Source organism: Chamaea fasciata, unplaced genomic scaffold (assembly GCF_029207755.1).
Source record: "Chamaea fasciata isolate MVZ Bird 193981 ecotype frontalis unplaced genomic scaffold, bChaFas1.0.hap1 SCAF_3, whole genome shotgun sequence".
In the NCBI taxonomy this organism is placed as follows: Eukaryota; Metazoa; Chordata; class Aves; order Passeriformes; family Sylviidae; genus Chamaea; species Chamaea fasciata.
In genome coordinates, this window is record NW_027094088.1 from 64435356 (window position 1) to 64447523 (window position 12168).

At 37.9% G+C, this 12168-nt stretch overlaps 1 protein-coding gene across 1 annotated transcript in view; it reads left to right on the forward strand.

Annotated features, from left to right (window-relative positions):
- MAN1A1 (mannosidase alpha class 1A member 1) overlaps positions 1-12168 on the forward strand; it is a 141944-nt gene that overhangs the window by 26260 nt on the left and 103516 nt on the right. The window contains exon 2 of the mRNA XM_066179325.1: positions 11045-11141. Within this exon, the coding sequence (XP_066035422.1) occupies positions 11045-11141 (97 nt within the window). The remainder of the gene's footprint in view (positions 1-11044; positions 11142-12168) is intronic.

Sequence of the window (12168 nt, forward strand, 5' to 3'; positions counted from 1 at the left end):
TTTCCATTTAACAAGGTGGCCAAAACTTTGTTACTGACTTTAGCAGCAGAATAAAACTTAGAAGTATATAAGGGGAGATTGAGGTTCAAAATGTGTGAAGGTATCTTACCTCATTTTTGTGTATGTTAATCATGCTCACTTCCTGTGGCTGTGTTGTATTGCATAACACTGCTTATTATTGTACTGCTTATTTTTTTATTTGCATTGCCCCTGCTGAGATTGGGAACTTCACTACCAGTGTGGCTATGGAATGCCAGCTACCTAAAAACAAGTAGGACATACAGTGCACACCACAAATAATTTATAATCTAATTAGAAGCAAACCTTACCAAATAATTTCTCAAAGAATAGTAGGAAAAAGAGAACAAAAGTGTGATTTTGTCATGCAGGTGCAGGAGCTGAACTGTTCACACTGTTCAGCTTGTGAGTTCTTGGAAACCATAGCAAGTCATAAGTAGACCAAGAAAAAAAACTGACACTGAGTGGGATGAGTATACCACTGTTTTTCATATAGTAGTATTTCCACAAATTGCTTTGTTTTTTCCTTCTGTTTTATGACATTAATCAAATTGTGCATGAACTTCAGAGGCTGCTACTAATTCTTCAACTTTCATACAACTCTTCAATGCTTTTCTGTTTTAAGTGAAAATGTTTGAGCTTTCTTTCTGGTTATTGTCCGTAATGAAAAATGACCTGAGTTCTTCCACATTACATTATGATGTGATATGTTTCTCTTTTAACGGGTGTTTCATTAGCGCAAAACATCTGTGTGATCTGGTTCTTAAAAAAAATAGCTAACAGTGACTCTCCTTGGACAAAAAACCAGAACAATAGGGCATCACTGATTTATCCACCTCAGAGATTTAAGAAAAAAATAAATATCCAAACTGCTGAAATAATAGGTTGTCTGAAGAAATGTCATCTATCTCTTGTGCTAGTGATAAGGAAGTATTCTTTCAGTGTATCTGCTAAAGAGCCTGTCTGACTTTTTATGTGAAGTGTTCAAGAAGACAGCCTTGGAGAAATGCAATGGTTTTGAGTGACAGGCTGTAGGCTTCACTTTTTTTCTGAAATGAAGATCTTGGTAACAGTTGCTAAGTTGTAAGGTGGAGGCTGTATGGCTTGTTCTTTAGGCTGCTCTTTTGTTTGGAGCAGGATGACTTGAACGGTTCAAGATTTCCATCTTATTTATGTATACAGACATAAATGGCAAGTGGCATAAGTTGAAAAATAACATTTTCAGTTATTAATTTAAATTGTGCTTAATTTCATAATAGTGCACCTCAGTACAATGTTTTCTTTCCTTTTTTCACTTAGTCCCGTAATTAGTGGGAATTTGTGGTTGGTTCACCCACTAGTAACTGACAGTCGGAGGAAGGAAGAGTTCAACAATATCCTAATTAATGCTTGCAAGGCATATATTTTCAGGAAAAACTATTTAAATGCCCACAGAACATACTCAAGTCCTAGCTTACCTGAGAGGGGTAATAAAAAATAGTAATTAAAAAAAAGATTATTCAAACCCCTCCATTTTATAAGGAAATAGCATTTTATTGCATATCTATTTCATTTTCTATACTATTGGTGGAAGACAGGTGGAGTTGAGTGAATGAATCTAAAGCTGAGGTAAAACTGAACTTCTTTGGCTGGTTCAAGGTGGGATGAATGCTGTTATGTGATTTGGGTAATGATATGGGAAAGATATTTGAATCACACTTTTTTCTTTTTCCCTGAGATAGATGATTTCATTTGGCTGAAATTAGACAGGCTTTTTGGTTAGAAAGTGCAAGGATAGTGTTCTTTGTGGGAAGGGCCCTACATTTTTCTTGCCTTCTTAGTTTTTGATTAGCCAAGGAAAGGGTCTCAGGTAGGATATTTCTGTGCTGCACCAAATAGTTTTTTTTTCTTGTAGCTGTACTGGTCAGACGGCCAGGTAAGAAGCAGGCTGTAGATATTGGCTAATGTAATATACTGACTGAATTATATTAATATACAAAGTATGCAGGTAAACCCTTCCTTCCTGAAGGTCTTCCTTCAGGTTTGTCTGCCTTATCACTCTTGTGTCTTCTACTAAAATGAACAATTCAATAGTTAATAGCCCAGCTCTCAGAAAGTAATGGTAAAACATTCTGGTATCTCCAGTTTTTCAGTAAATTCATAATTTTAGCAGTACATTACTGTTAGCAAAGAGAGGTATTTCAGTTTTATTCAATTAACAAAGAGAAGTATGCCTGACAAATGAGTAAAACGTGGCTTGTTATCATGGACTAGTTTCATATGTCATACAGTCATTTTCAAATGGATTTTTTTTTTGATGTAGGCATCAAAGCATAAGGGCTGCTGTTCTTATTAGTTATTTCTTACATGAAATAGTCTCTTTTTTTCTTGTGTACTTGTGCATTAAATAAAAGACCCAGTAATAGAGTAATACCTTACCTGCAAATTTCCTGTTCTCTTTAGTTACCTTTTAATCAGAATTCTTGTTGCAGAATTAATAGGATAATTGATTCCTTTTAAAATGAGTAACAGAATGAAGCACTGTGCAGAGTCTGTCTCTGGTTAATAAATGATGCCCAGAATGGCATATGATGAATATTAGTTGGATAGTTTAATACTGTCCTAAGGAGGCTTACAAGCTACTGTGAGGAATAGAAAATATAAGAATAGAAGCTTATCTGTAACTTAACACAGGAGGGAATAATACTTAGCATTTCTGTCAGGCTTTCCATTTGGGGAGTTTGAAGTGCTTTGCAGTATAAATGATGAAATAATTCTCAGAATAGGCTGTAAGATTTTTATTTTCTCTTACCTCCTTTTTTTCTATGCAAATGCTAGATTTTTTTTTAATTTGTCTTTGTTGGCAAGAAATGAATTATTTGTAAGATACTTAAATGTTAAGGAGTAGTAAGATTTTGCTCGAATATCCCTTTAATGCCGATCATTAAATACAGAACCATATAAAGTATTCCACGATGTGATATGCATGTTTAATATTAATGGAAAATCCTGTAAATCAGTTTGGCTACCTTAGTTCTATTATCGTGGTAAGAGGTACAGGTATTTCCCCTGTGTCTTTGTGTCTGGCAGTGCCTTACACTGTGGGCAGCACTGCTGGATGAACCTGTGAGTTGTTGGGAGTCCTTCATTCCTGTCACAATGCACAAGGAAGCTGTGAGCCCATAAATGTTCCCCAAACCTTTGTCTGCTTAGTGGTAAACAGCAAGTGGGTATCCTTGTTAGTGGCCCATTATCTAATACTAAAGTCTCCTTTGTGGCTGTTCTTGCTGGGTGGAAGTCCCATCAGGAAGCACTCACGGGAACTCCTCCAGCCTGCCAGGGCTTCAGAGCATGGTTGTCATCCACCTGCTAAATTGGAAATGGTGACACTTTGGCTGTGACTATTAAATAAACACTGACACGGTGTGGTTTGCTTTTAACTCAGGATGATGCCATTAGGAAATGTGGTTATAAACACCAAAAATCTGTCAAGCTCCTGACTTGCAATAGTTTTGCTGCTGACAGATAAGAAGTGATTATTTACATGAAGGTTCATAGTGACAAGATTTATTTTACATGTCTTGAAGGAGAAAAACAGATTTCTGTTGCCAGTAGAGAAAGGGAGTCTGTCATTTGTATCTTCTGTCAGATTCCAAAGGAAAAAAAAAAAAAAAAACAAAACCAAAAAAACCCCAAACAGTATCAGCTGAGATTAACCTTTATACATTTGAGATTATTTCTTCAGTTTTGTTTCTGGTATAAGAAATACTAACAGACAACAAAGAGCTTAAAATAAAATTCAGACAACTATAATTGCTAATTTTTAGTTTGAAAATAAACTTGAGACAATTCCACCTACAGAAAACAATGATCAGAACATAAACCAGTTTAAACTAGTTATCTAGTGAATCATAGCGTTCAGTTAAAAAGTTAACTTTTAGTTTTCATTTTATGTAGTCGCTTATAATGAATTCTGTCAGCAGTCCAGCGTAACAGTAGACAGAGTAACTGAAAGAGCCTAAAGCAAACGTGTATCACTGTCAGTCAGATCTGCATGTCTGCTTAGATAAGGTTATGAAGTAATCAGCAAAGAAGTAGCTACAGTAGAACACCTTACGTCTTTACCTAGAATTTTCACTATAGAGCAAGTCTGAACACACTGTGAATGCTGATAAAAATTACTTAATTAAAAAAAGAATGGTCAAGGTAGTTATTAGTGATCAAAACATTTCCAGATGGAAAAGGCATTGGAATGTGTTAGGATTACATGTAGAACTGTAAGAAGATGTTGAAATAAAAGGTTTAAAGCACTACTGAAGTAATAATAGTGAATATTGACAAAAGTAACAATGATCATGCTCAGAAACAAGGGAAATTGTCAAATGAATCTGCAATGTAGTTGTGCTTGTTAATCCTACAAAAAGTGTTGTGTATTGAGATAAAGAGAAAATTCACCTAATATTTTCAAGATGCATATTATTCAAGAGAAACTCAATAAACTTAGTTAATAAGTTTTGTATTTTGTATTTCTTTAAAGTGCAATGTTATAATAAATATCATTGTGAAGATGATGAAACACGAATGTAATACTTTTGATAACTAAAGAAACAAAGGCTGTATTTCCAAAAATGGCTCACTGTGGTAAGCAGTTAATTCAGTAAGAGCATATTTAATAAAGCTTTCATATATACAGCAGAGCTTTGTGAAAGTGATAGTGAATCAGCTGAAGGTGGATCAGACAGTTTTTCACAGAGAAATCCTAATTGGCATCAATAATTTCAAAGGTAGTATGCATTTGCTAATAATAAATTCTTATAACAATTTTTTCAGCTGTGCTGCTATTTGGTTGGTACTCAGGGGCTGTGAAAACAGTTGATAACACATTTTTCACTGAACTTCGGGCGAGATGACTTAGAGAGTCCCTTCCAACTTCAACCCTTCTGTGGTTCTGATTCACTGAGTCTAAGTTAGCTTGTTGGTTAACAGTAATGGGAACAGAAAGTAAGAACATAAGGCTTTCTAATACTTGAGGTTTTGCTCATGTTTGTTGTAATATTTCATCAGAGCAAAGAAAGCAGCTGGGGGTTGTGTTGTGGTCACAAACTTCCTGCACTGATGAGACACTTCAGTGGGTTCACCAGGGCCAGCAGTCAAGCACCCACACAGCTGCTGACCCAGGTGGGCTGCAGGAGGGAACAGGAAGAGGGATAGCCAGAGAACTAGTGGGTCAAGATAAAGCCCATTCATTAGGTGCAAGAAGGAGGAGACAGAGACAAATGATGCAAAGGTAATCACTCATATCCTCCCACAATCAGACTGATGCCCAGTCACTGAACAGCAGCCACCTTGGAAAACTGCTCTTTCTTCCTCTGCCCCAGTTTTTGTTGCTGAACATAATGTTAACATGGTAGGAAATAACCCTTTGACCAACTGGAGTCAGCTCTCCCAGCTGTTCCCCCTCTCAACCTTATAGCCACCTCCTCCATTCTCCCTCTCAGGGGGAGTGGAAAAGGGGCAGGAGCTGGAAAAAGAGAAAGCCTTGCTGTTTTACAAGTGCTGTTCAGCAACAGCCAAAACACTGTTGTGTTATCAGCATTAGTTCAGGCACCAATTCAAAATGCCATATGGGCTGCAGTGATGGATGCTAACTCCATCCCAACCAGACCCAGAACAGTCCTCAGCTATGCAATTTGATTTGTACAGGAGGAAAGTTCAGCTGGAATGCCTGTTGAGGTTTCTTACTAATTCTAGGGACTTCTCACCCTTTTTGATACTGTGGAAAAATGTTTTAGTTACAGCAGCAAGGAGAGAAGATGCAGGAAGACTAGTCTGAGTGAACATGTAGTTCTGATAAGGAGTTTAAAAGGTGAGAATAACTTAATTGTGTAGAAAGATCAGTGTAAACTGAGAAAAAATGATTTAAGCGAGGGGTAGGAGTTAATAGAGACTAGATAAACTTACATTTTCTTCAGAGGTTTGTTGCTGGGGAGGAGGTTTGATTTGGAAGGGAATTGTTTGGCGTTTTTTGTGCCTTCATTTCTTGAACTTTCAGTACCTTACTCTTCTGCCTTCCTCCTCTGTCTTGGCAAGATTTAAATAGCTCTGTTGAAGGTCAGAATGGTCCTATTTCATGCAATTAATCCTTTTTCTCCTTTAATATCCCAGTTCTAAAAGGTGCTTTAATTCTTTTCCTGACATCCCCTTTGGCATCTCCCTCACTTATATGTAACTGCTAAAAATAAACCTTATTAAGTTATTATTTTCACTCCACCTGGTAATGCAATAGTTTCCATCTAAACACCACTATTACTGTGCTGATTCAGCATCACTGTTGTTTTCTGTCAATGTTTCAATAGAACTGTATTTTGCAAAATTCAAGTGACTTAGATGTCCTCTCTAGGTGTTGTGTTAGAGTGCTCTGAAAGATGGCAGTAACTAAAATTACAACAAATGGGAGTGTGTCATCATCATCTTTTAGTTGGCCAATATTATGGCTATAGGAAAGGGGTTTGTTTCTGCTTTCACAGAACAAGGAGCTGTCAGTTTCTTTTAGAGTTTGAGGTTCAATGAACCTTTCAGGGCTCCCCAGTTCAAGAAAGACAAAGAGTTACTGGAGAAGGCGTAGCAAAGGGCCATGAAGACGATGAGGGATCTGGAGCATCTCTCTGTTATGAGGAAAGGCTAAGGGCCTGTTGAACCTGAAGGAGAGACAACTAAGATGGGATTTCATCAATGCATACAAATATCTTAAGGTCAGGATGGGGTCAGACTTTTCGGTGGTGCCCAGCAACAAGATAAGTCACTGTGGACATAAACAGAAACACAGGAAGTTCCACCTAAATGTGAGGAAAAAACATCTCTACTGTGGGAATGTCAGAGCTGCTGGTTGGAGATTCTCCTTCTCTAGAGACACTCAAAACCTGCCTGGACAAAATCCTGTGCAACCTGGTGTGGAGGAACCTGCTTTGGCACAGGGGTTGGAAGTGGTTGGTCTCTAGATCATCTCTCCTTTTCAATCCCAACCATTCTGTGATTTTTTTAAACATATAGTAAAACTAGAAGGACTGAGGGATGCTTCTATACAAATGTAACTCTGCCTATTAACATCCTGGAAGACTAATATGGAATTATTTAAAATAATTTTATTAGTTATACTGTAGGGGAGTTTGAGAGCATCAGGAATAATCTAGTCAAAAGCTGTTAGAGTCTCCCTCATTGGGAATTTCTCTTTTTAACAGAATCAGTAATATTGTGTTGATATACCAGATGTTCTCAGTAACTGTGATCTTTAGAATTTCCAGTGATCAACAGCACTTGTGCAAGTAGTCAGAGATATGATCAAAAGACTCTTTGTGAATTACCAGAAAAAAGTATCAGGAGATAATGATTTGGTGATATTCCATGCAAACAAAAAGGTGAAGACTGCAAAGATAGATGGATTTCTCAAAAAAAACTGTTAAAATTCACTACCGAAGTACCAGTGCTAGGAGTTTTGCCTAAGCAAAGAATTACCTGGGTGAGCTGGATAATAAGGATTGCTCCTCAATATTTTAAAACCTTTTCATTCTTACATAGAAAATTAAGCTATTTACAGGTAGGAAGTTAATGTAGTGAGAAACTTAATAAGGTTTTGTAATATCCACGGGGTGGGGGGGAGGGGGGAAGAATGTAGAGTATTTCTGATGTATTGAATCCTAGGAATTGAGACTTCTTGATAGGTTAGATGCCCAAAGTCGCTTGTGTAGCAAGGCAGTGTTGATGAAGGTAGCGTTCTTTGGCTCCTGTATCTGTGGGCTCTTTGCCCAGTAACACAGTAACACTAAGTGCTGGTAACTTTTTAAAGCCAGTCTCCGTTGTGCCCTGTTGGAATGAATAATTTCTTTTGAAACACTAGAGGGCTCACTGGCTGCTTTTGGAGCTGCCTTTTGCTTTCAATGTATGTCCATAAATCTCCAAATGTCTAAGCAAGGATGTCCTAAAGGTGCATTTTCTTAGGAGTAAATTTACTCACTAACCTCAGTGGTTTTGTCTAAATCCAGGCTTTCTGGAAGAGTTTTAGAGAATGCATTGACTAGCCAGAAGAGACGAATTTGATCTCATCAGTAAATTCTGATAGGGTTTTTCCTACTGGAGTATTTCCTTAAGTTTAGGCAGAGCAGCGCTTTTTGGTTTGTTGGTTTGTTTGGGACTTTTGTTGTTTTGTTTGTTTGTTTGGGGTTTTTGGTGGGTTTTTTGTTTTTGTTTTGTTTTGTTGATTTGGGTTTTTGTTTTGTTTTTTGAGTTTTTTTGGTCTGCTTGGCTTGTGGAATCTACATGTTGTAATTTTCTAGGAAACAATTAGATAAATGTACCTGAGTAGTTCGCAGAATGGGAGGAAATTTTTGTGAAAAAACCCAACAACTCATCTTATGTTCATTGGCACACAATAATAAATATTAGTAGGAGGTAGTGTTTACTGTCTGGTTTATTGTCCTGTCTTACTAGCCAGGGGTGGATGAGCAGTAGGGTGATCAGAGTGGTTTCTGCTACCAAATCACACATACGTTTATGATAAAATATGATTGAAGTGTCAATCCATGGGGAAAAACTAAAGACAAGTGATTACATCTAGAACATCTTGTAGCATCACACACTTTGTGCCTGTTGTGGCTGGACTGAACCAGTCTGGAACTGTTCCTGCCTTTCCCTCTTGGTAACTCTGATACTTGTGACAATCTGACTTGGGGAATCAGACAAGACAAAAATTATCCTCAAAACAACAATGTCACTTGCAAAAGTTTCTGTTTCCTGAACTGACATGATTTGGGAATAGATGACCACTGTATTTCTTATGCAAGAGAAGGAGCATAGATGTGCTAGGAGAAAAAGGATGGGAAAAGGACAATGTCAGTAGTGGTTTGAGCAATTATAATGTTGTTATAATACTACATATTTAGGCCCTTTGATTCAGACCACCTAATTACATGTTAAGTATATTAAAAAAAAAAAAAAAGCCCTCTTGTGCAGAGTGTCCTGATTAAGATTAAGCAAATGAAAAGATTCTGATGTGATTGCATGAGAAAATAAGCTTTGACAAAGCATAGGATTTAGCCTCCCAAAATCTCTGAGAATTTGTACGTTAGTATCTAAAGCTGAGCTTGCAGACCTGGGATATGATGGCAGGGCAAAATAAGTCTGTATAATAGACAAAATTACCAGAAAATTTCAATTGGTAAATTAGAAAATGTGCTGTGCACAAATGATTGGTTTCATGTAGTCTTGATCCTTGTAGCCAGGGGTTGGGAAAGCCCCATAATCATAAAGTCTGCCAGTTGGCTGCCTGTTACCAGTTTTGCTTTGAGACAAGCCCCATACTGGGAGAGCTCCTAAGCCATTCTGCAGTGAAGTCAGGCAGGGGACACAGCTCCTACCATCCAGCATATCGCTGCCATCCATGGCCTGAGACCATTTCCACAGGGCCTCTGGCATGCTACCTTTCAGCTGAGATCTGACACCAGGCTAATCTTTTGGTTGAAAATGCTCACATATTAGCTGCCGTTGCCAATTTTTGTGTTTGTAAAGCTGGACCTGTAGTGTAGATTAACATCCGTGAATTTTCCTGCAGGATAGATGTGCATTTCTTCTCCCATTAATAGTGGAGAAACGTTTATTTTCACAAGTATAGCACTATTCTGGAAAATCTGTTGTGATTTATTATAGTATGGCTTAATGCAGATTTTTAATTGACATAATTTCTCTGTGGTTTGAGCAAAGGAAAGAGGAAGGGAGAAAGCGCAGGATTACTATTATCAGCATGTCCCAAGGCTGCTGCTTTTATATTTGGGATTGTAACTGTTATTTAACAGAATTATCCTTGACACACATGGCCTCAAGAAGAGGTCTGAAAGCAAGGACAGAGCAGTGTTGTCATCTGACAGCCTGAAGCAGTATCTTTGAAAAGGTCTGAAATTGTCACTTTTTGTCTGGAAGATGACCTCTGGCATTCCTAGCACTACTCTACCTCGTGGAAGAGGGGAGGAGGGACAGCAAGGAGGCATGATCTTTCTGTTACATAAAGTCATCCTGCTTGTGGTGGCCTTTAAAGGAGACTCTTCCTGAGCAGGTGCCAGAAGTGGTGGTTGGTAAGGGGAGGTGTTGCACCTGCTGGAGTGGCAGTGGCACATGTTTGGGGAGGGGCAGGTGGGCTCCTGGGCATGCACCTGGAACACCCTGGAAAAGGGCAGTTCAGACCAGATATGTCTCTGGTGATGGTGGTGGAGAGTGTGATGGAGACCGTGACCTATTCTTGAGTCAACCCACTCCCCTGGCTTCTGGTGTGGATGCCCCCTGCTCTTAGCACAGCACTGCTGTGCTGGGCTCTGCAAGGCTGTTTCCCAAAGCAGTATTTATCTGTGGTGCACCTCTTGTCATGCAAAATATGATTTACTGGTGATACCTTTAGTTGTAAAGGTTTTCGTCTCTTTGTGCAGAATGATATGTGAAAGTAGCTACAGATGCATTTAGCCATAAAAGATTGTATCGTAAAAACCTCAAAACATTTTCTAGCTGTTCTGCCTGCCCACTTTACCATCCTTCTACTGTTACTAGCTGTGCTGAGTTTGAACCAGTTAGTTTTATGCAAGCAGGTCCCTGCCAGAATCTGAAAACTACTGTAAGCTTTATTTTCACCTTAAAGAATCTAAAGGTTCTAGGGGGAAAACCTTCTTTAAAAACATTTCTTCCCTCAGTTTCTGAGGTATATGCTTAAGGGAAATAAAATCTCAATTGAATTGATATCTGACAGAATGAATTCCCTTCCTAAAAATTAATTATTTTAGGTGTGTCTTGACCATAAGCTTGCAGGTAACAGAAGTGGAGAGGACAGTCATGTAATTCTCAGAGCAACCATCCCACTGCCACCTGGAAAACAGTGCCACTGTTATTCTTTATTGAATATTTTATAGATCTAATGCATACAGCTGGAATTTGGTTAAGATTTGGTTAAGTTGGTGTTTGCTGTGGCTTCTTGCTAAATCAACATTATAATCCTGCTTTCGTTTCCCTACAGATGATGAAGCATGCCTGGGATAATTATAAGCGTTACGCATGGGGATTAAATGAACTGAAACCCATATCTAAGCAAGGACATTCAAGCAATTTATTTGGTGAGTAGAGTGTATTTTTGTGCTTAGTGACGTTAGCATAAAACAGTAAATCAGCTGAAAAGCTTATAAGTGATAAACAGGTTTTCTTTAAGCTCCCTGTCAATGCAGTATGATGTTTCTTGCTTCTGTTGCATGTAAAAAGTAACAGGAAATGAAGGTGCTTTCTGTGACTTTTATAGATTAGTGTCTGAATGAGAATAAATGGAGCATGGCATTGCTGCATGATAAAAATGTAGTTTTGTTGCCATAAATACTGGTGCCATAATACTATGGAAATCATTGATGCCACATTCAGTAAGTAGGGAACTAAGGGGGAAGGGGTGGAGAAGAGGAGAAATCCTATACAAAGAGCAAACAACACTCTACGAAGGTAGCTAAAGCTGTAGGCAATTCTTAGGAATTCATTTCCATTCCTTATAAAAATTTGTTGACTTGTATCAGACTCCCTTCTCAAGATTTCTTTTTCATTAATATAACTGTTGTTTGCACCTCTAAATATTGTACAGGATACGTTAAATAAAGCCCGAGTTGTTGTAAGTGTAGAGCAAATATGGGACAGAAAAGTTCTAGTAGGAGAGGCACACTAGAAATCCAGTGTAATGAGGCAAGACTTCCTTGGTGTCCAAGTAGGACTTGTGGTTGGATAAATAGTAGCTGAAGAGAAACATCATTCTGAGGAGGCGTAAATGAACTGTCCTATGAACTGTCATTATCTTCAGTTTTGCAGAAAAATGAAGATTTAAACTGTTTGACACCAATTTTTCTATTCAAATAGCTTGTTTTTCAAACAGAAAACTGAAAAAATGACTAATTTCTACAGCTGAGACAAAATCAATACATTATTTTGTTTTTAACAGGAACTTACTTCATTGAATGTTTGCAAAAGATAGTTTGAAGTGGAAACATTTCCTATAACAGCCTAAATAGAGTGCTTATCAAATCCCCAACTATATTTGGAGGTTGCTTAGAGACAGCAGTTGTGATTACAAAAATAAGTTGGAAAATACAACATCTACATTGATCTTGC